Genomic DNA, 24725 nt, shown 5'->3' with positions numbered 1-24725 from the left:
CTCTGCACAATTGTTCTAATGACTGCATCTGCTCAGCCACTGATAAAGAATCATACAAAGTTTTGCAGACAAAGATTTGTAGACAGTCCCTATTCAGTGTGCAGCAGGGTCTTGTGTACAGCCTGTTCTACCTCCAGCCTCTCCCCTCCAACAGTGCTGTATACTGTAGGGATGCTGGAGGAGTCTGGACATGGAGAGAAAAAGTTTTCTGCTCTCAGCATAATTGTTGTAAGGACTACATCTGTGCAACCACAGATAATGAATCATACAAACTTGGACAAAGTTGGTGGGAGGGGGCCCCATCCAAAGTTTTGCAGGGGAGCCCAGTGATTTCTAGTTACGCCCCTGCCTCAGCCGGTGGGGTGGACTTTCCCTTCAGTCTCTTCACTCTTGAGGGGAGAGGAGTGAGGGCAGGCTGCAGTTTGTTAGGAGGATAGATAGATTCAGCCCCCTCCGCCTGTTCGCCATGTATATTATGGTCTGGTGCCAGCACGTGCACTGGGCTTGACTTTCCCATCCGTCCCTTCACTTTCCCTGGGCTAGAATTATGTGCAGGCTGTGTCTTACCGGGAGAGTGTGGAGAATCTGTCTTGTTAAATGGTTGCTTGGAGCTACACGGCACTGTATTCCCTCTACTGCCGTCTGTTCAGCCGCATGTCCACTGGCGCCATCTTGGGATGAACCACGGGCAAATCTCGCCAGCCGTTCCGCTGGCCCGTCTGTCCTCAAGACACCTCTCTTCATTTTTTGTGACCCTTCTGTTCCCCGCAGCCTCTGGTACCAGGGTGAGCTGGGTGGTGCACACATGGAAAGCAGGATTGCTGCTTAATTACGGCGGTGTTGGGAGAGCTGGGGAATCCACGTCCTCACAGCTCCATAGCTAGCCACGCCCCCAAGGCTGCCATATTTATTTTCTTTTAAGCAATACCAGTTCCCTGGCAGTCCTGCTGATCCTCTGCCAATCCATCACAGGCAACACCATACAATTTTCTGTTAGATTTACCTGCCAGATGATTTTTTTTTCCAACATGATGGGAAAAAAAAAATATCTGGCAGGTAAATCTAACAGAAAATTGTATGGTGTGTACCTAGCATAATACTTTTAGCTATAGCCCCTGAACGAGCATGCTGCAGATCAGGTGTTTCTGACATATGACAAGATTAGCTGCATGCTTGTTTCTGGTGTAATTCAGACACTACTGCAGCCAAACAGACCAGGAGGGCTGCCAGGCAACTGGTATTGTTTAAACAGGAAATAAATATGTCAGCCTCCACATCACTCTTGTTACAGTTGTCCATTAACCACTTCACCCCCCCCCCCCAGTGCTAAATTTCTCCGTCCCTCTGCGCACTGCTTCACCCCCAGGGACGGAGAAAGGCGCACTCGTTTGTTTACCGGCTGGGAGTGGGTGGGGAACTCGCGTGCACACTCCAGCCAGCACAGCAGGTGACTAATTGGATGTTAGGAACAAGCGTTCCTAAATCCAATTAGACTCGCCGATTGTGAATAGAATGAAGACTGCTTCAAACAGAGGCAGTCTTCATTCATAACAATGAATAGTAAACAAACGTGCAGCGCGCGATCGACCCGCGCGCACACACACACACACCCCCGCTCTGCAGTGCAATGATTGGTTATGGGGAGCCCAGTCCCCAATAACCAATCATATCACAGAAAAAAAAAGAATGGAAGCAGCGCTGAAACGTAAAAATCATGCTGGTGTTTCAGGGGTAAAACCCCTCCGTTGTGAAGTGGTTAAGAAGCCCTGTTCTAGCAGACCTCTTAACTAAGTGTAAAATCTCTAATTACACTGACACCCAGTACTGTAATATTTCCTCTTAACCTTGGCTGAGTTCTTCCTCCAGGAACCCCGTCTTGATCTGAGGCTTAACGTCTGCATATCTATAATTAAGCCGCTGGGAGATTTGGGCACACGATAAAGCCAAAAAAATGGCTCACCCTGCTCCTGCAAAAATCCCAGCATCGTTAATTACTATTCCCCCTCCAGGCCACCATAGAAAGTGAAGAAAGATGTAATTGAACTGCCAGCTATTGCTCTTTTGACGGAGTCCAAATTACTGTCTAAGCACCACTATAGCCGTAATTCCTAATACTGCCTATGGTGGCACCAGCTGCACTGAAATCTCCAGCACTGTGCTCCTTAAAGGGATACTGTAGGGGGTCGGGGGAAAATGAGTTGAAGTTACCCGGAGCTTCTAATGGTCCCCCGCAGGCATCTTGTGCCCCTGCAGCCACTCACCGATGCTCCGGCTCCGCCTCCGGTTCACTTCTGGAATGTCAGACTTTAAAGTCTGAAAAACCACTGCGCCTGCATTGCCGTGTCCTCGCTTCCCCTGATGTCACCAGGAGCGCACGGCGCAGGCACAGACCATACTGGGCTTGCGCAGTACACTCCTGGTGCCATCAGCGGGAGTGAGGACACGGCAATGCAGACACAGTGGTTTTCCAACTTTAAAGTCTGAAATTCCAGAAGTGAACCAGAGGCGGGGCCGGAGCATTGGGGAGTGGCTGCGCAGGCACAGGATGTCTGCGGGGGACCATTAGAAGCCCCGAGTAACTTCAACTCATTTTCCCCTGCCCCCCCTACAGTGTCCCTTTAAAGGGGAACTTCAGCCTAAACAAACATACTGTCATCAAGTTACATTAGTTATGTTAATTAGAATAGATAGGTAATATAATTTTTCACCCACCCTGTTTTAAAAGAACAGGCAAATGTTTGTGATTCATGGGGGCTGCCATCTTTGTCATGGAGGCAGCCATCTTTTTGATTGAAAGGAGGTGACAAGAAGCAGGAGACACAGTTCCAACTGTCCTGTGTCCTGATCACCCCTCCCAGCTGCGCACACTAGGCTTCAAATGTCAAATTCAAAATGTAAAAAAAAAAAAAAAAATTGCACCAAAACAGCAGAAAGAGAACAACATCAGAAATCCCATCATGCTTTGCGCAGCATCAGAGGAAAAAAAGCCCGGGCAGTTTTCTTCTGTGCAGCTAAAAATGAGGCTTGGACAAGAGAAACAAAGTTCTGATGCTGTGAAACTGTTAAAGAAACACAAAGCCTTTTCAGTGCTGCTGAGTCGATTTTTAGTCCGGAGGTTCACTTTAAAGTCTACTGTCATGTTGCTAGATGGTTTCCTAACCATCTTGCATGTAGCGCCCTGTCTCTGTTATGATTGCAAGCGTCTTCTGACTTCATTGAAGAGGCGCAATGTCCAGCATCTCTTATTCTCTTTACTGGCTGGGAATCTATTTATACACCCAACATTAGGTATCCTGATGATGTCACAGATGTAAACTTACGAAGAAACAAAATATATTCCCTACAATGATGACACAATCATTCAGTGATACCAAGTTTTTTTCCCATCACATTCTGCAAAAGGTCACACCTCTATCATTATCCAGATCGGTTATCTACTTATCAAAGTCCAGATAGCTATCTCTGAAAACAAAGATCTACCGTGCGATCACCTCTTCACATGACACCTGGAGAAGAACACATACTGAAAGAGATTGTAGTGTTTTCTGAAACAAGATATTCATTATCAGTACTAGAGTGTTTAAATGGATCCAAGCACCTTTTTTTCCTGCCATTTGTCCTGGTTTCTAATAGCTGTATGAGCTGCCATTTCCCCCCTCCCCTTCCCTCTGCCCTTATTTATTCAGAGGAAGGTGTAAATGTAATCAAGTGTGATTTCTCTAAGCTGTTTGAAGCACAGTGTCCTATCCCCCGCTGATGAAAGCTTTTGTTTGCTCAATGCTACTACTACTACAGCAGTCCTTATCTTCCTGCTCTCTTTCTGTGGACAGCAGGCCACGGAAGTATGGCAATAGAAGCCTCTAGCAAACCTTTACATTTTTAGTAATGAGACAAATTGTTATCATGTATTTTTATTGTGCTATTGAGATGCCCTAGGGACTAAAAATGCTGCTCGGTTCACTTTAAACTTCCTTTTTTATATTTTACCCAGGCACTTTTGAAAGATTACCTAGGTGTTCTGTATTTCACAGATACAGCCTGAAGCCAGCAGATGGTACTATCAAAAGTTTACTTGCTTGATATCTGTAAAAAGGCCCATATTCTTGTCGATTTTTTTCCAGCAGATTAGATGAGTGATAGGCAGATTACTGCCAACTGTAGACTGACTCCCTTCAGAGGTCCCCTCTTCAGCCAAGGTAAGGAAACAAAGATAAACAGCGTTGAGTTGTCTGATTAGAAAACCAAGTGTGCTTTAAAATACGTAGCTGTGGATATAATTGTATCTTGTATGTCTATTTGCAAAATAAAATTGTGATCATGAATCACAATAGTGATATAGTATTAGTATAGTGTTCCTAATAACTAAGAAAAAAGGCAAAAATGCAATTAGATCAATTAGGCCCTGTCCACATAAGCTCCCCCTCCTCCTATCCAACTCAGTTTCATACAAGAGAAAACGATACCCATATACATAACATACATTAACATAGATTAATATTAGTAAAGGGTGGGTTGCGGAAGCCAATCTGAAGGACTCATCGAAACCCTACTACTGGTACTCCTGCTCTCATCGTCCTTCAGGATGGCTTCCTCCCAAGAGATCAGCGAGAAATCTTACCTCAGGGAGGGATCACACCTTTGAAGCACCTTGTGACCGAATGTTTGATCCTGGCTTGACAGGAGTGCCACTCGGTAGTGTCACGGAACAGCCGTGAGAAACGAGAACGCAATCGGTTTATTACGCCGAATGCTATTGATTCTAGTCGGGCAAGCAATCAGAGACTGACATTCCAGGTTCCCCCCCCCCCCCTTTACCAGCTGGCAGGAAACCTGGCCCTGTGACTTGCTAATTAAGCCAGAGGTGTAACACTCAGATGTTAATTAACAAATCAGGAGTCTTTTCAGAGCCAAGGAAGCTAATCCCAGCAGGGGGCTATTCAAAACCTGCTTTCACTCCAGACTATCCGGCACCGACCACGGGCCATCTGAATGCATATGATGTATGGTTTCTTGTCGATTATATGGCAACCATACATCGCACAGCTATGAAATTCATATAGTCTTATTCGGTAAAATCTGGCCATCGGACTGATATGAAATTCATCGCGATAGCCCGTCCGGTTATTGAGGTATGACCCTTCTCAAGAACTGGGTCCGTTGCACTAGCCATGTCTGATTTCATATTAATCTGTATTTTCCGACAAGTATGAATCTGTTATCCACCTGAATATGACGTGTACCGTTTGTGAGTTACGGCATTTTATCAGTTTAAACCCAAAATCTCTCAGAGGGAAGGATCTGTCATTGGTGGGTAATTCAGAGGGGGCTGGCGTTGCCACACCCCCAAACCAGCTTCATCAAAAGCATCTGCGAGGGGCTCTTCCCTCATTCCTCCATTTTCCACCTTGATGAACGCACGGCCACCGTGAGGAACAAGTGGTGGCCATTTTGCTTGGATTTTAAATTGAGCTGAAACAAAGGATTTTACCAAGGACTTTATGATTCTTCCCACAAAAGGACATCTTTCCATGAAACTAAGTATTTTTTCTCCCTTTCTTTTATTTTTCATACTGGCTATTAATGTTTCAATAATTGTTGATTTTAATAAATTGTCTGTATATATTAATTATTTATATTGCCCGTGAATAAAGACTTTATCAAAGTCATTCACTGTTCCACTACCCTGCTTCTCAGCCGCACAAACTGAACCAGACTTCTGAAGAGACGCTACTGTTGTTACTAGCCAGACAGAATAGAGTGTGTTTAACCGTTTTTATTTGCAGGACTAGTCAGCTAGTCGGGTCCACTGGCCCATACCAGTGGTGGTGGCAGATACCCTGAAATAGTGTGTAAGTTGTAATTACCGTAACCTCACAGGCTCCCTTTTGGTCGGGCTGCTGCCCAAATTTCTGTCGACTTCTGCGCAAAGATCGCGACCAAAGCTTGCATGGTCTGTGTGCTGAAACCGATTGGAAGGCAATTTGCGGACTGACCACTAGGGCTCCTGTGACAAGTAGTGCTTGACAAAGGTCGCATGAGCAGACCAAGTCACGGCTCTGTATATCTGCTGGAGTGAAGCGCCCGACTTCTCTGCCCACGATGTAGATAAAGATCTTGTAGAGTGTGCATTAACACCAATCGGGGTATTCAAACCTGACTCTCTATAAACTAGAGTTATGAGATCCTCGATCCATCTGGATATCGAATTCTTAGATACCTGTAGCCCCTTACGCTTGCCTGCGTATGCTACAAACAACTGACTACTTTTCCGCCACAACTTAGCTCTTTCTACGTATATCAGAACTGCTCTACGTACAAAGTACTTAATGCCACCTCTCTGTCATTCTTTGGATTTGTTGAAAAGGATAGAAGAACAATTTCCTGAGACCTGTGGAATGCAGACGCAACTTTAGATAGATAGAAAGGATCAGGTTTGAAAACGATCTTATCGTGGATGATCATATACGGTTCTTTGATGGACAGGGCCTGAATGTCACTCACTCTCCTGGCCGATGTAATGGCTACCAGGAATGCAACCTTTAGTGTTACATTTCTTAAAGACACATCAGTAAGTGGTTCAAAGGTATTGAACATAAGAAAGTTGAGAACTTTGGACAAATCCCAAGGTGGCACAAGCTTTGAAGGCTACAGTTGTGACCTAGTCACCGACTTCAAAAAAATTCGAATGTGAATTTCTGCCGAAAGCCGCTTGTTAAGAAAAACCGAAAGAGTGGCCACCTGCACTCGCAGGGTACTGGCCGATAAACCTAAATCTCCTCTATCCTGGAGAAATTCCAAAATGTAACGTAAACCGTGCACTTTCTTCCTTTGTTTCCAAGAACAAAAAAAAAAATATTCCAAACTTTACAGTAGATTTTCCTAGTATTAGGCTTTTTACACTTGCAATCACTCTGTCTGAAAACCTCTGCCTCCTTAGGATTTGCCACTCAGGATCCATGCCGTTAGCTTGAACTGGTCTGGATTCGCGTGGATCTAATTCCCCTGGAATAGAAGGTCTGGTCTGGACCCCAGATGCCATGGACCTTTCAGAGTTAGTCTCTGTACAATGGGGAACCATGCACTCCTCGGCCACCAAGGGGCTATGAACATCACCTTCGAAGTCCCAATGCATCTGAGCACTTTCGGAATTAGATTGAATGGAGGAAAAGCGTACAGAAGTCCCTGTGGCCATGATACTGATAGCGCATCCAGTCTGTTGGATGGAGAGACAGGATGAAGGGAGCAGTAATCTGTCAACTTTGTGTTGGCTGGAGTTGCGAACAGGTCTAGTATGGGTAGTCCCCATTTCTGAACTAGTGAGTTGAACACCTCCTGGTTTAGTTCCCATTCGGACTCTATTGGTGCTCTGCCGAGTGAGTCTGCCCATCTGTTCAGCTTGCCCTGAATGTGAGCTGCTGTGAGGGAGACCAAATATTTCTCTGCCCAAGAGATCACCTCTAACGCTAACATTCTGAGGTCCTGTACCCTGGTACCTCCCTGCTTTCTGAGATACAATACTGTTACTATATTGGGCTCTATTCACAATCATTTTCCGCATGCGTAAATGCACTTGCGGTAAATTTGACTGAAAAAAAGACCATCTTGACATTTACAAATTTTTATGCATTGTTTACCCGCATGCATAAAAGTGTGGTAAAAGTCTGCAAAAGCCGGTAATTCCCGCAAAAAATAAATAAATCAAAGTTCACAAAAAAAAGGAAGCACCTTATTTCTGACTTAACTACCGATTTTATATCACCTACAAGTACTTGGTGATATATTTCGCTTCCCATTGATGTAAATGTAGTCTGGAGCCTTGAGTGCTGCGTTTGCTGGACTTTAACCGGTTCAGCACCGCAGTGCTGAAAATCTCATGCATCCGAGCAACGTTCACCTCTCATTCATTCGCCTATAACTTTATTGCTACTTATCACAATGAATTGATCTATATCTTGTTTTTTCCACCACTAATTAGGCTTTCTTTGGGTAGTACATTTTGCTAAGATTTATTTTTTTCTAAATCCATTTTAACAGGAAGATTAAGAAAGAAATGAAAAAAATTCATTATTTCTCAGTTTTTGGCCATTATAGTTTGAAATTAATATACGCTACCGTAATTAAAACTCATGTATTTTATTTGCCCATCTGTCCTGGTTATTACACCGTTTAAATGATGTCCCTATCACAATTTATGGTGCCGATATTTCAATTAGAAATAAAGGTGCATTTTTTCAATTTGCGTCCATCACTATTTAGAAGCTTATAATTTGAAATAATATAATAACATATTCTCTTGACATGCATATTTAAAAAGTTCGGACCCTTGGGTAACTATTTATGTTGTTTTTTTTTTTCTTAATAAAACAATGTATGTGGGTAATTTTTGGTGTGGGAGGGAAACTGCTAATTTTAAATGTAAGATAATATTTTTTTTTTTTTATTAAAAATGTATGTGGGTGCAGTTTACCATTTGGCCAAAAAAGTCCTGGGTGCGAACGATCTCGCATCCAGGAACTAAAATGCTGCGGAGAAGTTTCCTGGGGGCAGGAATACCGCGCTCTCTGGATAGAAAGCGTCGGTATTTCTGCGGGGAAGTTAGATCGGTGAATGGGAATTATATTCCCATTCACTGATCGGGGGCTAGCGGCGGGCGGCGGGTGCGCGCCCGTACGCGCGCACCACGCAGGGAAAGCAGCAGTGCCTATCTGGACGAGAAAGCTCGTCCAGATAGGCCGAACCGGTTACTTTTTTTTTATGCCTCTTTAACGCATTGTTTCCACATGTTTACTATGTAATTACGCATGTTTCCCAAATTTTTTTACGCATTGTTCCCACATGCGGGAAACATGCAGAACATTTTTAGTGAATGTGGAAAAAATGCAGAAATTATCACTGGCGGCAATATAGCGGTAAAAAAAAAAATCTCTTACCGCATGTGTGATTGTGAATAGAGCCCATTGTCGGAAGTCGGAAAATACAATGACCTCTTTGTTCATAATGTGAGGTGCTAGAGAGAGCAGACCCATCTGTACAGCTAACAACTCCTTGTAGTTTGATGACCTGACCTGCACTTCCATTGGCCATTTCCCCTGAACCTGATGGCAGTGGGCACCCCATCCCCGACTGCTGGCGTCCGTGAAGACCTTTAGAAGAGAACTCTGAACCCACTGTCGACCTAATTGTAGTCTGAGGATTCTCCCACCAAGTCAGGGATTTCAATACATAGTCTGGAACTGTAACCTGTCTGTCCAGTGAAGCCTGTGTGTTGTCCCAGGTGTTCAGTAGCCAGGTCTGTAGTGTCCGAGTGTGAGCCTGAGCCCACTCTACAACTGGGATGGTGGATGTTATTAGTCCTAGGAGCGACATAACCTCCCTGATTGGTACTGTCTGCTCTGACTGGAACTGTCGTAATCTTTCCAGCAGCTTTGCTGCTTTCTCCTGTGGAAGAAAAACTGTCTCCTGTTTTGTGTCCCACAGTAGTTCTAAAAAAATTAAAGTTTGGGTTGGAAGCAAGTTGGACTTCTCCTTGCTTATCAGCCACCCCTAGTCCGAAAGGACCTGAACAGAAAAATTTCGATCCCTGTGCAAGTCCGCTACAGAGTCTGCTAGAAACAAAAAGTCGTCTAGGTAAGGGAGAACCCTTACATTGTGGAGATGGAGGTAAGCCGCTGCCTCTGTTACAATCTTCATGAATATCCTCAGGGCCGAGGATGTTCCGAAAGGAAGAGCTCGGTACTGATAATGGCAAATGCTGTCGCCAAACCGGACTGCAAATCTTAGATACTTTTGGTACAGAGGATGAATCGGTACATGCAGATACGCATTGAGATAGTCGCCATAAAGGCGCTGGGCCATATCAGATTTCAGACAGAGGCGATGCTCTCCATTCGGAAAGGTTTCTCCACAATGTAAGGGTTCAGAGGTTTCAGATTTAAAATCATCCGAAACTTTCCTGAGGTTTTTTTTTATTATGAAAACCCTCAAGTAAAACCCCTTGAAGTGGTTCTCTACTGGTACCCTTTGGATTACATTTTGGGATAGAGTCGTCACTAAGTCTAGCAAGGCCTGCACCTTGTCTGGATCCTTGGGAGTCCCTGTCACAAGTCTGCTGGGGGGAGCTAGGGACCGAAATTCCAGCTTGTACCCGTCCTTTATTAGGTCCAGTATGAACTGGCTGGACGTAATCTTTTCCCAAGCTGGAAAAAAGGAAAGAAGTCTCCCCCCCAACCTGAGGCTTTCTGTCATTTGTCAGGCTTGGGCGTGCTGGGATTTATGGTCTTGTTGAACAAGAAGGCAGTCTTTCCTTTACTGGAGTTATAGGTCCACTTCCTAGACTGACTCTGGTCCCCCCCCCCCCCCCTACCCGGTTCTCCTATTCTGGTAAGCACCCCTGTTCTGAAAAGGGCTTCCGAACTGGTCTTTCTTATTTGGGAACTTTTTGGCTTTATCTGAGGATCTCTCAAGTACTGCTTCCAGATCCTTCCTAAAAGGTAATTCGCCCTGGAATTCCATTGCACACAGCTTATGCTTGGAACCCAGATCACCTTCCCATGTGTTGAGCCAAATAGCCCTGCGGGCTAAGTTAATCAAAGCCGCAGTTTTAGTTGCAGATCTGAGGCTGCATCAGCTAAGAAAGTAACCGCTTTAACTATCAGAGCTAAAGATGATAGAATATTTTTGTGAGGAGTACCCTCTATCAAATGCTTCTTAAGACCGGATATCTACTTATCCAGGTTTCTGGCCAAACAGAGGATATGGCTGGCTTAAATGAAAAAGACACTGAATCCCAGGCCCTTTTCAACAAGGTTTCAGCCTTTCTAGCCATAGGATTTTTTAGATTACCAATATCCTCAAATGAAAGGTCAGTCCCTCTGGAATACTGAGCCAGAAGAGCGTCCAGTTTTGGACATTTGGCCCATGCCGCCTGATCTTCCTCCTTAAAGAGAACCCGAGGTGTGTTTAAAGAATGTTATCTGCATACAGAGGCTGGATCTGCCTATACAGCCCAGCCTCTGTTGCTATCCCAAACCCCACTAAGGTCCCCCTGCACCCTGCAATCCCTCATAAATCACAGCCATGGTGTGAGGCAGTGTTTACATCTGTAGTGTCAGTCTCAGCTGCTCCCCCGCCTATTGCATAGCTCTGGTCCCTGCCCCCGTCCCTTCCCTCCAATCAACAGGGAGGGAAGGGATGCAGGCGGGGACTGGAGTTCTGCAGGAGGCGGGGAGAGCAGCAGACTGACACTATAGAGATAAACACAGCCAGCTCTGACAAGCTGTTTGTCAGCAGCGTGGCTGTGATTTATGAGGGATTGCAGAGTGCAGGGGGACCTTAGGGGGGTTTGGGATAGCAACAGAGGCTGGGCTGTATAGGCAGATCCAGCCTCTGTATGCAGATAATATTCTTCAAACCCACCTCGGGTTCTCTTTAAAGGGAAATCACCTCTTGAAAGACCTAGGAATAAACCGTTTCCTTTCAGGATCTTTCCAATGTGAATTTATAATATGCTTAATAGCAGAATGTATCGGGAAGCATTAGGTTGGCTGACCCTCCAACCCTCTATAAATCTCGTCTTGCGCAGAGGTCGTTGGTGCGGTCTCAGGAATTTGTTCAGAGTTATAAACGGCCTTTAACAATTCCAAAGTATCCTCAGTGCTATACAAGTACTGTGAGGTTCTAGAGGGCCCAGACTCAGGAAATATATCAGAGTCTCTGGCCTCACCCTCTTCCATGAACTCCTCATCCTCCTCCTCAGATATAGTCTCTATACCCCCTATCTGAGAATCCTCTCTAGGTATCTGAGCAGGTGGTAAATTCTGCGATAGAGACTGTGATGGAAAGACAGGTAACACACTATCAAATGATTGTAACTGAGTCTGTCTATCCTGATAAGAAGGTTTTCCTGACACACCTGGAATCTGACTGTCTTCCTTGGGGAATAGCTGCTGAGCCTCCTGCAGTTTCGACACAGGCTGTGCTGGAACCGAAAAGGCATACCTTAATGCAGCAAACGTGGTAGCCAGTTCAGCCTTCATAGCATTCATAAGGTCTAACATAACTCTATTGGTAGCATTTGTATCAACAGGGGTAGAGGCCTGTTTAGCTAAGCAATCTACACATTGCGATCTTTTATACCCCGATGGTAGTTTAACATCACATTTCCTACACATTTCCTACACAGTCTGAAAGAAACACAAATAAAACAAGCCCTATAAGATAATATTACACCTATATTAGCTCTGAGGAAAAAGAGGAGAGGAGTCACAGTACCTGTGGAGCATCGACAGTCTGCTCAGGTGCATTCAGTGAGCTTGGTAGCTTCAGGACAGGCTTCTGACTGCTCCATGCCTTCCATCCACACGTGTGGTGAGAGAGGCTTCTTAAAGAAAACCTGAACTGAAAATGAAAAGTCAAAATAAACATACACAAGTCATACGTACCTCCCATGTAGTCTACTCCTCAATCTCTTTCTCCTGTCCCGCATCCTGTTTGTCCACTGTGATCAAGGGAATTCTCCGTCCTCCATTCTGAAAGGGCCATTACGGTGGCACGGTGGCGTAGTGGTTAGCTCTCTCGCCTTGCAGCGCTGGGTCCCTGGTTCGAATCCAAGCCAGGGCACTATCTGCAAAGAGTTTGTATGTTCTCTCCGTGTCTGCGTGGGTTTCCTCCGGGCACTCCGGTTTCCTCCCACATTCCAAAAACATATGGATAAGTTAATTGGCTCCCCCTAAAAATTGGCCCTAGACTACAGTACTCATGGCCGTTTCTACGGCCGTGCGGGGCGTGCCGCCGCCCGGGGCGCTGCTGGGAGGGGGGCGCTGTGATGGAGGGGGAGCCGCAGCCGCGGGGAGGGCAGCCCGACCTCTCCCTCCCTCTCCCCGGGCCGCCCTCCATGCGATTCCCCCCTCGGACGGACTCGGAGTGCAGAGTTATTATGCGCAGGGAAGCGCTATAGGAAACTACTCACCTCGCTGGCTCCACGCGCTGCTCTCTCGCCGCCAGTCTCCTCTCTCTGCCTAGTCCTACACGCTGATACATACACACGCTGCTTCCTGTTTAGCAGCGTGTGTGTGTATCAGCGTGTAGGCAGAGATGAGACTGGCGGCGAGAGAGCAGCGCGTGGAGCCAGCGAGGTGAGTAGTTTTCTATAGCGCTTCCCTGCGCATAATAACCCTGCACTCCGAGGGGGGGCACCTACCTATCTAACCTATCCTGGGGGGCACCTACCTAATCTAACCTATACTGGGGGGCACCTACCTAATCTAACCTATACTGGGGGGCACCTACCTAATCTAACCTATACTGGGGGGCACCTACCTAATCTAACCTATACTGGGGGCAGCTACCTAATCTAACCTATACTGAGGGGGCAGCTACCTAATCTAACCTATACTGGGGGGCACCTACCTATCTAACCTATACTGGGGGGCACCTACCTATCTAGCCTATACTGGGGGGCACCTACCTATCTAACCTATACTGGGGGCACCTACCTATCTAACCTATCCTGGGGGGCACCTACCTAATCTAACCTATACTGGGGGGCACCTACCTAATCTAACCTATACTGGGGGGGCACCTACCTATCTAACCTATACTGGGGGCACCTACCTATCTAACCTATCCTGGGGGGCACCTACCTAATCTAACCTATACTGGGGGGCACCTACCTAATCTAACCTATACTGGGGGGCACCTACCTAATCTAACCTATACTGAGGGGGCAGCTACCTAATCTAACCTATACTGGGGGGCACCTACCTATCTAACATATACTGGGGGGCACCTACCTATCTAACCTATACTGGGGGGCACCTACCTATCTAACCTATACTGGGGGGCAGCTACCTATCTAACCTATACTGGGGGGCAGCTACCTATCTAACCTATACTGGGGGCACCTACCTAACCTATACTGGGGGGCAGCTACCTATCTAACCTGGGGGGCAGCTACCTAATCTAACCTATACTGAGGGGGCAGCTACCTAATCTAACCTATACTGGGGGGCAGCTACCTATCTAACATATACTGGGGGGCACCTACCTATCTAACCTATACTGGGGGGCACCTACCTATCCTATACTGGGGGGCAGCTACCTATCTAACCTATACTGGGGGGCACCTTCCTATCTAACCTATAGTGGGAGCATTAACTTATCTAACCTGTATTGGGGGCACCTACCTACCTAGCTAGTCTATACAGGTGACAACTATACTGGCTACCTATATTGAAGGCACCTACCTAACTAACCTATACTGGGGGCATCTACCTATCTATCCTATGCGGGGGTCAACTATTCTGGCTACCTATATTAGAGGCACCCACCTAGCTAACCTGTACTGGGGGCACCTAACTATCTAACTTATACCGGGGACACCTGCCTATCTAACCTATACTGTGGGCAACTATACTGGCTACCTATACTGGAGGCACCTATCTTGCTAACCTGTACCGGAGGCAACTATACTGGCTCACCTATGCCTGGCTACCTATACTGGGGGGACCTATAGCTGGCTACCTATACTGGGGTACCTATTCTGGGGGAATCTATACTGAGTGCAACTAGACCTGGCTAACCTACACTGCGGGCACCCATACCTTGCTTTGGGGGGGGGGGGCGCAATTTTTACACCCTCGCCCTGGGTGCATTTTAGCCTAGAAACTGCACTGACAGTACTTACACTACATAATATAGACATATGGCAGTGGTAGGGATTAGATTGTGAGCTCCTTTGAGGGACAGATAGTGACAAGATAAATATATATATACACTGTACAGCGCTGCGTAATATGTCGGCGCTATATAAATACTAAATAATAATAAAAAAATAATAATAATAGCTTCCTGGCCAGCACACTGTTAAACTGTAACATTGCCCACTTGAGCCATAGGGAAACATATACATTACTTGGCACATCAGTCGTCTTCTCAGCTATAACGGACAGCAACTGATAAATAACTGACAGCAACTGATATACTTCAGTTCTGACAAAATGTTGTCAGAACTGGAAGGGATCATTGTCAGAAGAAAATGGTGAGCTTCTGAGAGGAACTGATGGCAAGGTAACTATGTAATGTTCATTTGAAGTTACCTCATGTGTTTATTTTAAATATTTTTACTCAGTACAGGTTCCCTTTAACCACTTTACCCCCACAGGTACGGATATCTCCACCCCTTTTTCCACCCTGTCAACACCAGGGACCGAGATATCCGCACCTCCCGCCGCTGCCGCCGATGTCCGCGCTTGTGCTCCCGCACGCCGCCGGCCACTCGCCCGGAGATCAATGAACAGGAAAAAACGTTCCCATTTGTCGATCTAAGCCCCCCGCAATAATCGGCTGTTTCTATGAGAAGCAGCGCGATCATTGTGGGAAAAAAAAAAAAAGTTTCCCAGCCTCATTGCTCTTCCTGTAAGCGTCCTTCCGACACTTACAGGTCGCATGAGCAAAGAGTTATTGTGGCCATCTTGTGGCCAAATAGTAAGACTAGTAAGACTACACCCTAAAGCATTTTTCATATACAAATACATTAGTTTTACACTATAAATTAACTCATTACCTCCCAACACTCCCCAATTTTATTTTTTTGTAATTAAAAAATAAATACATAAAGATTTACCTTAGGGACTGAACTTTTTAAATATTTATGTCAAGAGGGTATAACACTGTTACTTTATAAACTATGGGCTTGTAATTCGGGATGGCCGCAAAACTGAAAAAAAAATGCACCTTTATTTCCAAATAAAATATTGGCGCCAAACATTGTGATAGAGACATAATTTAAACGGTTTTATAACCAGGACAAATGGGACTCTAGAGCAGCTCCACCTGCCTTGCTGGTCTCAGCCAGCTAGTCTCGTCTGCTGCCTAATCCGCCACCGCGGATGAAAAGTTATTGCGGCCAGCTGTGGCTTGTTATCCCCGCCAGACGCTCACCCTCGCTGCATATAGCGGACACAATTACTGCAGCCGGCGTCTGAGTCACAACTCCTCTCCCTGCCGCTCAGGACTCACTCCATTAGCTGGAGGTGCTGAGCACTGCGGGAGAAGAACGCCCACTGTGGGTGGCACCTGCGTGCCATGCCTAGAGTGACCAGATTTTTGTAGGTCCAACCTGGGATAGGGAGGGTGGGTGCAGGGGGGGGGGGGGGCATAGGGGGGCAGGGGGGGGGGGCGGCGGCGAAAAGTGGGGAGGACTGAAGAGTGCACAGCGATGAAGTCCGGGGGGGGGGGGGGCTGTGGCGAAAAATGGGCGTGGCCATGACATTGTATGGGCGGAGCTAACGTAATGATGTAACAGTGAGGCATAAGAAAGCAGTGTTTACGCCATGATGTGGACAAACGAGACTTTGCATCATGGGTGTGCAGAAACTGTGTGATGCTAATAGTATACCGTAACCACAAAGCAGCAAACATAGCCATCTATGACCATTAAATAATAAATGCAGCAACAGTTACCCCGGACACCAGAAACTAAATGCAATGGGCAACATGTCAGCACAAAATAAAACGCAATGCGGGCAACATGTCAGTACAAAATAAAAACGCAATGCGGGCAACATGTCAGTACAAAATAAACGCAATGCGGGCAAACATGTCAGTACAAAATAAATGCAATGCGGGCAAACATGTCAGTACAAAATAAATGCAATGCGGGCAAACATGTCAGTACAAAATAAACGCAATGCGGGCAACATGTCAGTACAAAATAAACGCAATGCGGGCAACATGTCAGTACAAAATAAAAACGCAATGCGGGCAAACATGTCAGTACAAAATAAACGCAATGCGGGCAACATGTCAGTACAAAAATGCAATGCGGGCAAACATTTCAGCAGAAAATTACTGCAATGCGGGCAAACATTTCAGCAGAAAATTACTGCAATGCGGGCAAACATTTCAGCAGAAAATTAACGCAATGCGGGCAAACATTTCCCCAGAAAAAAAACGCAATGCGGGCAAACATTTCCCCAGAAAAAAAAACGCAATGCGGGCAAACATTTCACCAGAAAAGAAACGCAATGCGGGCAAACATTTCACCAGAAAAGAAACGCAATGTGGGCAAACATTTCCCCAGAAAAGAAACGCAATGCGGGCAAACATTTCCCCAGAAAAGAAACGCAATGCGGGCAAACATTTCACCAGAAAAGAAACGCAATGCGTGCAAACATTTCACCAGAAAAGAAACGCAATGCGGGCAAACATTTCACCAGAAAAGAAACGCAATGCAGGCAAACATTTCCCCAGAAAAGAAACGCAATGCGGGCAAACATTTCCCCAGAAAAGAAACAATGCGGGCAAACATTTCCCCAGAAAAGAAACAATGCGGGCAAACATTTCACCAGAAAAGTAACAATGCGGGCAAACATTTCACCTGAAAAAGAAAACATTTACTCACCTTGCAGAAGTCTCCGGCCTCTGGCGCGCTGCTCCCGGGACCACCTTCCTCATGAAGTCTCCCGCGCTGAAAGCCTGGCAGAGCAGGGCTACGGCAAGATGGTGCCCGAAGCCCTGTACTGGAGACAAATAGTCTCCAGTACAGGGCTTCGGCAGCCATCTTGCCGTAGCCCTGCTCGCCTGCCGGTGTCGGAACAGACACCGGAAGAGGAGGCTGGAGCGGGGCTGCGGACAATGAACTGGCACGGCGTCTATAGACGCCGCTGCCAGTTCATAAGCATAGAGTGGCCAGAGTCCCGAGGCCGGGACGTCCCGCTGCTGAAAGCGGGACGTTTCCCGGGACCTCATGCAGCCTGGGACAGCGGACCCCGAATCCGGGACGCGTCCCGGGCAATCCGGGACGTCTGGTCACTCTAGTCATGCCGGAAGGGAGACAGAGGCAACGTCATTCAGACCCGGTGTAATGTCAGAATGGGCAGCCCTGCAGATTGTGCATCTCTGTTGGTTCTGCGCATGCGGATGTAGTACGTGTGTGCTGCGTCATCCCCCCTCGCTGCAGCGTGAAGGAACTTAGGTAAAGAGCATAATTTTAGTGCTGCTCTGCTCCGCCTCTCGCCGCCGAATTAAAATAGTTGGTTGAGCACAGCAACAGCACATCCCCCCTCCCACCATCCTCTATCAGGCAATACAAGGATATAACACAATCAGCAGCTCTCTAATTAAATGCAGAAAATGATGCGGAGGAGGAGGGCAGTAGGAGGCTATTATTCTGATCACAGTGCTGGTGGTGGGCGGAGGCAGCAGCAGCAGAAACACGGGCATGCATACCACATTGACACGTTCTGATGCCGTGTAGCCCAATGCTCTAGTACGTGATGATGTTTCCCTTCAGCGTGCTTGGCTGCTCTCGGCTGCCCATTCTGACATTACACCGGCATCCTCCACCATTCGGGCAAGGCTCCCCAATAATCCTGGTTTCCCGTAGAGTGCACTGCAAGTGGCTGCAGACCTGGATCCCTTGTTATGGTTTGTATGGAGAAAAGCACAATATAAATGTTATGTGTCAAATAAGATGTACATTTGTCCCAAAGTAGAATGCAATGTAAATGACTTTCTTCCTATGTTGCTGTCACTTACAGTAGGTAGTAAGAATTTTGCATGCTTTGGACTAGTCCATCTCCTCATGGGGGATTCTCTTGCAGGGGGTCACATTGAAGTCAATGGCCCACTCTGAAATTGTAAATTTTTAGCATTCTATTTCCATGCTTCTTTCTGTCTTTTAAAGTTGGACAGCTTTCTGCTTTTTTTTTCCCCCTATGACATGCGCATTCCTTATTTGATGTAGAACGGAAAATTGCAGATGAAGGTGAAACATTAAGATCACAGAGCACCTGAAAACTCGAAATCGTGTGTAAAGTGTGACACCTGCTTTATGGCTGTTTCGCAGTGCCATCGATGAAGGGACAATTGCGCTGAGCTTGCGGAGTGCCAGCGAATAGAAAAGCGATATTGCATTATGGGCTGTTTCACACTGCAGCATTGCAATATGCAAAAGCGCTGCATGCAAAACTTTGAAAATGATTGCCCTGCGATTCTCGCTCCTAAGAAAGAATTGCGATGCGATTTCCCCTGTTCCTCCTTGTGTTTAGAGAGGCCCCTGCCGGCACTTGATGTGATACGACAACGCATCCAAAACATTCTGGTTGTGCAGGGAGTCGCATGCACAGCGTGTTATTATGCAGCACAATTTTTTCTCTGCGTGCAAATCAGATGGCAACCGATAGGCTGCATGTGAGGAAATGCAGAAAATTGCCCCTGATGGAAGCAGAATTTTCTCTGTCCAACTGCCAAAGCAGTGTGCAACACAGTGGCATAGCTAAGAAGCTGTGGGCCTCGGTGCAAGTTTTACATTGGGGCCCTCCAAGCATACATAAAAATTGATACAGCGCACCAAAACCTAACAAGGTCAACTACAGTATCAGAGGTGCAAGAAGGGATGGAAAACAGTCCACATAATCACTACTATTCAAAGCATCTATAGATGTGAATTTTACCAGCATAGGACCAATAGAGAGCTAATTCTGTGGCTGAGGGAGGGCCCCTTTGGCCCAAGGGCCCCAATGTGGTCGCAACCTCTGCACCCCTTATTGCTACGCCACCAGGGCCGGATTTACCATAAAGGCACGGTAGGCACGTGCCTGCAGGCGCCTGATGATGGAAGGGCGGCTCACTCCCCTTCCTGTGTGCCCCCCTTCCTCCTTCTCTATGCAGTCCTGATGAGAGTTTAAATGAGGGATTACTCACCCTGCTCTTGGCATGCCACTAACAAAAGCCCCCTTCAGTCACCTTTAGCTACTTAATACTGAGGTTCCACTAGCTACCTGATACTTGAGAGCACCGCTAGCTACTTAATATTGAGGGTACTTATGGCTACCTAATACTAAGGGACACCTGTAGCTACTGGTGATGGGAAGGGAAGTAAGGGAGAAGTGACAGCCAGCACACTTTGGCGAGGGTTTGTAGGTTCATGGAGCGTGAAGTCTAAGGTACCAAAACATCTGTGCCTATTGGCTCCTTTGAGGTCAATCCGGACCTGTACGCCACTGATACAACAACTAAAGGCTGGCAAGTCTGTACATATGCTTTTTCAGGAAGCGCTTTTGTAAAGAATAAAAGGCAATACTGAAAATCCCACATGGGGAGGTGGATTCATCTAAAGGGCAGGAGGGGCCCCCGGCTTTGCATGGGCGGGAAAGAGCCATGGCTCTGTGTGGGAGGGAGGGGGGGGCCCAGGCTTTGAGTGGGCAGGAAGGGTCCCAGGCTTTGTGTGGGCAGGAGGGGCAATGGGGTTTTGCATGGTGGAGGGAGGCAGTCCTGGCTCTGCGTGGGAGGGAGGGGCCCTGGCTTTTCGTGAGTGGGAGAACACTGGCTCTGTGTGGGTAGGAAGGGGGCTTGGCATTACATGGGTGGGACGTGGCCCCTAACATAGGGTGACCAGATGGGGTCGGATAAAAATGAGGACAGAGACCGTTAGAAAGGAGAACAAATACTGTATGACCAAATAACTCCAACTCCACGGTTACCATCAGAGCAGGATCATTCACCAGGCAACCTAGGCAAGTTCCAGGGGTCTAAAGGGTGTCAAGAGGCCCACCTGCTTCCTTCTTTGACCTCTCCACTTCAGCTTACCAAAGGCACCACAAAGGGGTGGCAAATATAACCAACTTGCCTAGGATCCCATTACATCTTAAAGAGAACCCAAGGTGGGGATCGTAGAAAGAAATCTATACACAGAGGCTGGGTCTGGCTATAGTGCCCAGCCTCTGTTGCTAGGTGAATGCCCGCTAAGTCTCCCCTGCGCTCCGCTCTCCCCCATAAATTACAGCTGCGCTGGCGACACACAGCGTGTCGCAGCGGGCTGTATTTACCTCTCTAGTGTCACTCACACTGCTCCCCCGCCTCCTGCAGAGCGCCGGTCCCTGCCCGCGTCCCTTCCCTCGCCGCTGATTGGAGGGAAAGGACGCAGGCGGGGACCGGCGCTCTGCAGGAGGCGGGGGGGGGGGAGCGGCGTGAGTGACATTAGGGAGGTAAACAATGCCCGAGAGCGCGGCTATAATTTATGGGCTACAGCGACGCGCAGGGGGCACTTAGGGGGGATTCTAGCAACAGAGGCTGGGCACTATAGCCAGACCCAGCCTCTGTGTATAGATTTCTTTCTAAGATCCCCACCTTGGGTTCTCTTTAATCCATCTCTGGTTAGTACCAATGGCATACGTGGCAGTTTCTTTTCGTCCTGCCTCAAAACATGGACATTTTGTCTTGTGACAATCAGAAAACTTGCAACTTCTGTTTTAGACATTTCTGTTTCTTTTTCATTTTACAAAAAGTATGGTTAGTTGAGCTGTCGGATGGAACTAGAATATAAACAGTAGTGCCACGCTCCCACTTAAAGAGACTCTGTAACATGAAAAAGATCCCCTGGGGGGTACTCACCTCGGGTGGGGGAAGCCTCCGGATCCTAATGAGGCTTCCCACGCCGTCCTCTGTCCCACGGGGGTCTCGCTGCAGCCCTCTGAACAGCCGGCGACAGGCCCGACTGTAATTTCAATATTTACCTTTGCTGGCTCCAGCGGGGGCGCTGTGTCTGCTTTCCTCTCCGAACTACTTGTAAATACCCGATCTCAGTCGGGTCCGCTCTACTGCGCAGGCGCCGGAAACTTGCGCCTGCGCAGTAGAGCAGACCCGACGACGATCGGGTATTTCCGTGTAGTTTGGAGCCGACAGCCGTCAGAGCGCCTGCGCAGGAGCCAGGAAGGTAAATATTACGTCACGGCTGCACGGAGGGCTGCAGCGAGACCCCCGTGGGACAGAGGACGGCGTGGGAAGCCTCATTAGGATCCGGAGGCTTCCCCCACCCAAGGTGAGTACCCCCCAGGGGATTTTTTGAGGTTACAGATCCTCTTTAAGGTTATAAATATTGATAACCTGGTAATGAAAGCCAAAGTCTGCTCAATCTCAGTATATCTCATATGTATCTCAGTGGCGTCCCTACCATAGTGCGCAGGGGGGCGGGGCGCACCGGGTGTCAGACACCCAGGGGGGGTGTCACCACGACCCCCCACAGCAGCACAGCAGGAGGGAGAAGCAGGGCTAGAAGGAGGGGCAGCGGTGGGGAGGGGGGGAATATCCCCCCCTCCCTCACCTGGGACCCCTCCTTCTGCCTCTCTCCCCCTCCAGAATAGCGGCGACAAGTGCGGGGCGGCCGGAGGCGTATGAACAATTACTCACCTGATTTCCGCGTTCCAAGCGTGGAGCGCAGCGTCATGACGTCACAGGTCTCTGTCTTTAATGCCGCCCACTGTGCTTCCTGATTAGTGGAAGCACAGTGGGCGGCATTGGAGGCGGAGACCTGTAACGTCATGACGCTGGGAACGCGGAGATTAGGTGAGTAATTGTCTATACGCCTCCGGCCGCCCCGCACTTGTCGCAGCTATTCTGGAGGGGGAGAGAGGCAGAAGAAGGGGTCCCAGGTGAGGGAGGGGGGGGATATTTCCCCCCTCCCCACCGCTGCCCCCACTGCCCCTTCTTCTAGCGCTGCTTCCCCCCTCCTGGGCATCTTTACTGGGAAGGGGAACTGTACTAGCTATACTGGGGGCAACTATACCAGCTATACTGGGGGCAGCTATACTGGGGGCAGCTATACTAGGGGCAGCTATACTAGGGGCAACTAAACTAGCTATACTGGGGGCAACTATACCAGCTATACTGGGGGCAACTAAACTAGCTATACTGGGGGCAACTATACCAGCTATACTGGGGGCAGCTATACTGGGGGCAGCTATACTAGGGGCAACTAAACTAGCTATACTGGGGGCAACTGTACCAGCTATACTGGGGGCAACTATACTAGGGGCAACTAAACTAGCTATAGTGGGGGCAACTATACCAGCTATAGTGGGGGCAACTATACTAGCTATACTGGGGGCAGCTATACTGGGGGCAACTAAACTAGCTATAGTGGGGGGCAACTATACCAGCTATACTGGGGGGCAACTATACCAGCTATACTGGGGGGCAACTATACCAGCTATACTGGGGGGCAACTATACCAGCTATACTGGGGGGCAACTATACCAGCTATACTGGGGGCAACTATACCAGCTATACTGGGGGCAGCTATACTGGGGGCAACTATACCAGCTATACTGGGGGCAACTATACTGGGGGGCAGCTATACTGGGGGCAACTAAACTAGCTATACTGGGGGCAACTAAACTAGCTATACTGAGGGCAGGTATACTAGCTATACTGGGGGCAGGTATACTGGGGGCAACTATACTAGCTATACTGAGGGCAACTAAACTAGCTATACTGGGGCAACTAAACCAGATATACTGGGGCAACTAAACCAGCTATACTGGGGCAACTAAACCAGCTATACTGGGGGCAACTATACTAGCTATACTGGGGGCAACTATACTAGCTATACTGGGGGCAACTATACTAGCTTCACTGGGGGCAGCTATACTGGGGGAAACTACTAGCTATACTGGGGCAACTATACTAGCTAATACTTTAAATTACAGTTAGCCCCGCCCTCATCCGGGCATGACCACGCCCATTTTTTGCCGCAAAGCACGCCGCAGATTGTGGCCACGCCCATTTTTTAGGGGGGGTGTGTCTTTTAATACCCAGCACCAGGTGCCAAATGCCCTAGGTACGCCACTGATGTATCTCATATGTATATCACATATGTAATAAGTAAAATGCAGTCATCTCTGTTTCTGATTCTGTGAAAGGAGGACATTTTAATGAACTTTTGGAGTGCCTGGAGGACAGAGGAAACCATGCTAAAAAAAGAGGATATGTCCTCCTTTTGGAGGATGACTGGTCACCCTACCCTAACATTGTGTGGGCTGGAGGGGGCCCTAGCTTTGTGTGGTTAGGAGGGGGTTCTGGCAGAGGTGTTGGTGCCAGGCTTCAGGTGGTATACTCAGATACAGCGTGTAAGCTGTAGGAGGGCATTCATCATATGTGTTGATATATGGTAGGGTGATAGCACTCGCAGCAGAGATATTTAGTACCGCTATGTGTCCTGCAGGGGGCGGCGGATCTCCACCAGCGGCAGCAGCTGCAGTATATGAGCGTCCCCCTGATGAGTTGTAGCGCAGTGTGAAGTCTTTCCGGACGGGAATGCACATCGGAACCGATAACAGCGGATTATAGAAGCGGGAATATAAGCAGTGTCCGGGGTCCATGGAGCAGAGAATCTTCCTCTTCCTGGGGCTGCTGGCCACCTCCAACACAGGTACCCCTACAGCCAACCTATGTGCACTGTATGTATGCAGCTATCTATCTACTCCTTACCTGTCTGCGGCACTACAACTCCCAGCATCCCCCACAGCCAACATGTGTACTATATGTATGTAGCCATTCTTCTACTCCTTACCTGTATGTCTGCAGCACTACAACTCCCAGCAAATCTACAAAGTGCACTACAGCTCTTAGCATATCTACATCAGCTCAACCCTCCAACAACCCAAAATATCTACATCAGCACCCTCCTGCAAGGTGCACTACAACTCCCAGCATATCCACATCAGCATCCTGCTACAAAGTGCACTACAACTCCCAGCATCCCCCCCACAAAATGCACTACAGCCCTCAGCAGATATAAATCCGCATCCCCCCCACCACCAAGTGTACTACAGCTCCTAGCATCCCCCCACAAGGTACACAACTCCCAGCATAAATACCTAAGCATCCCCTTGCAAAATGCACTACAGCTCCCAGCTTACCTACATCATCTGGGACTGTGGAGCTGT

At 47.8% G+C, this 24725-nt stretch overlaps 2 protein-coding genes across 4 annotated transcripts in view; both read left to right on the top strand.

Moving 5' to 3' along the window:
- The window catches only part of ZNF831 (zinc finger protein 831), a 298501-nt gene extending 274458 nt beyond the window's left edge, over positions 1–24043 (top strand). Inside the window, exons 6-7 of one of the 2 annotated variants that reach the window (XR_011025092.1) lie at positions 4125–4196; positions 24002–24043. The gene's annotated coding sequence lies outside the window, so the exon portion shown is untranslated. Of the gene's footprint in view, positions 1–4121; positions 4197–24001 lie in introns of both variants that reach the window. The other variant, XR_011025091.1, reaches the window with a different exon arrangement.
- Positions 24044–24082: 39 nt separating this feature from the next.
- The window catches only part of EDN3 (endothelin 3), a 218243-nt gene continuing 217600 nt past the window's right edge, over positions 24083–24725 (top strand). For both annotated transcript variants that reach the window (XM_068264564.1, XM_068264563.1), the window contains exon 1: positions 24083–24208. In XM_068264564.1, the coding sequence (XP_068120665.1) occupies positions 24157–24208 (52 nt within the window). In that variant the 5' untranslated portion in view covers positions 24083–24156. The remainder of the gene's footprint in view (positions 24209–24725) is intronic.

The sequence above is a fragment of the Hyperolius riggenbachi genome, chromosome 12 (assembly GCF_040937935.1).
Source record: "Hyperolius riggenbachi isolate aHypRig1 chromosome 12, aHypRig1.pri, whole genome shotgun sequence".
NCBI classification, from domain to species: Eukaryota; Metazoa; Chordata; class Amphibia; order Anura; family Hyperoliidae; genus Hyperolius; species Hyperolius riggenbachi.
This window is presented reverse-complemented; position numbering and strand designations above follow the sequence as displayed.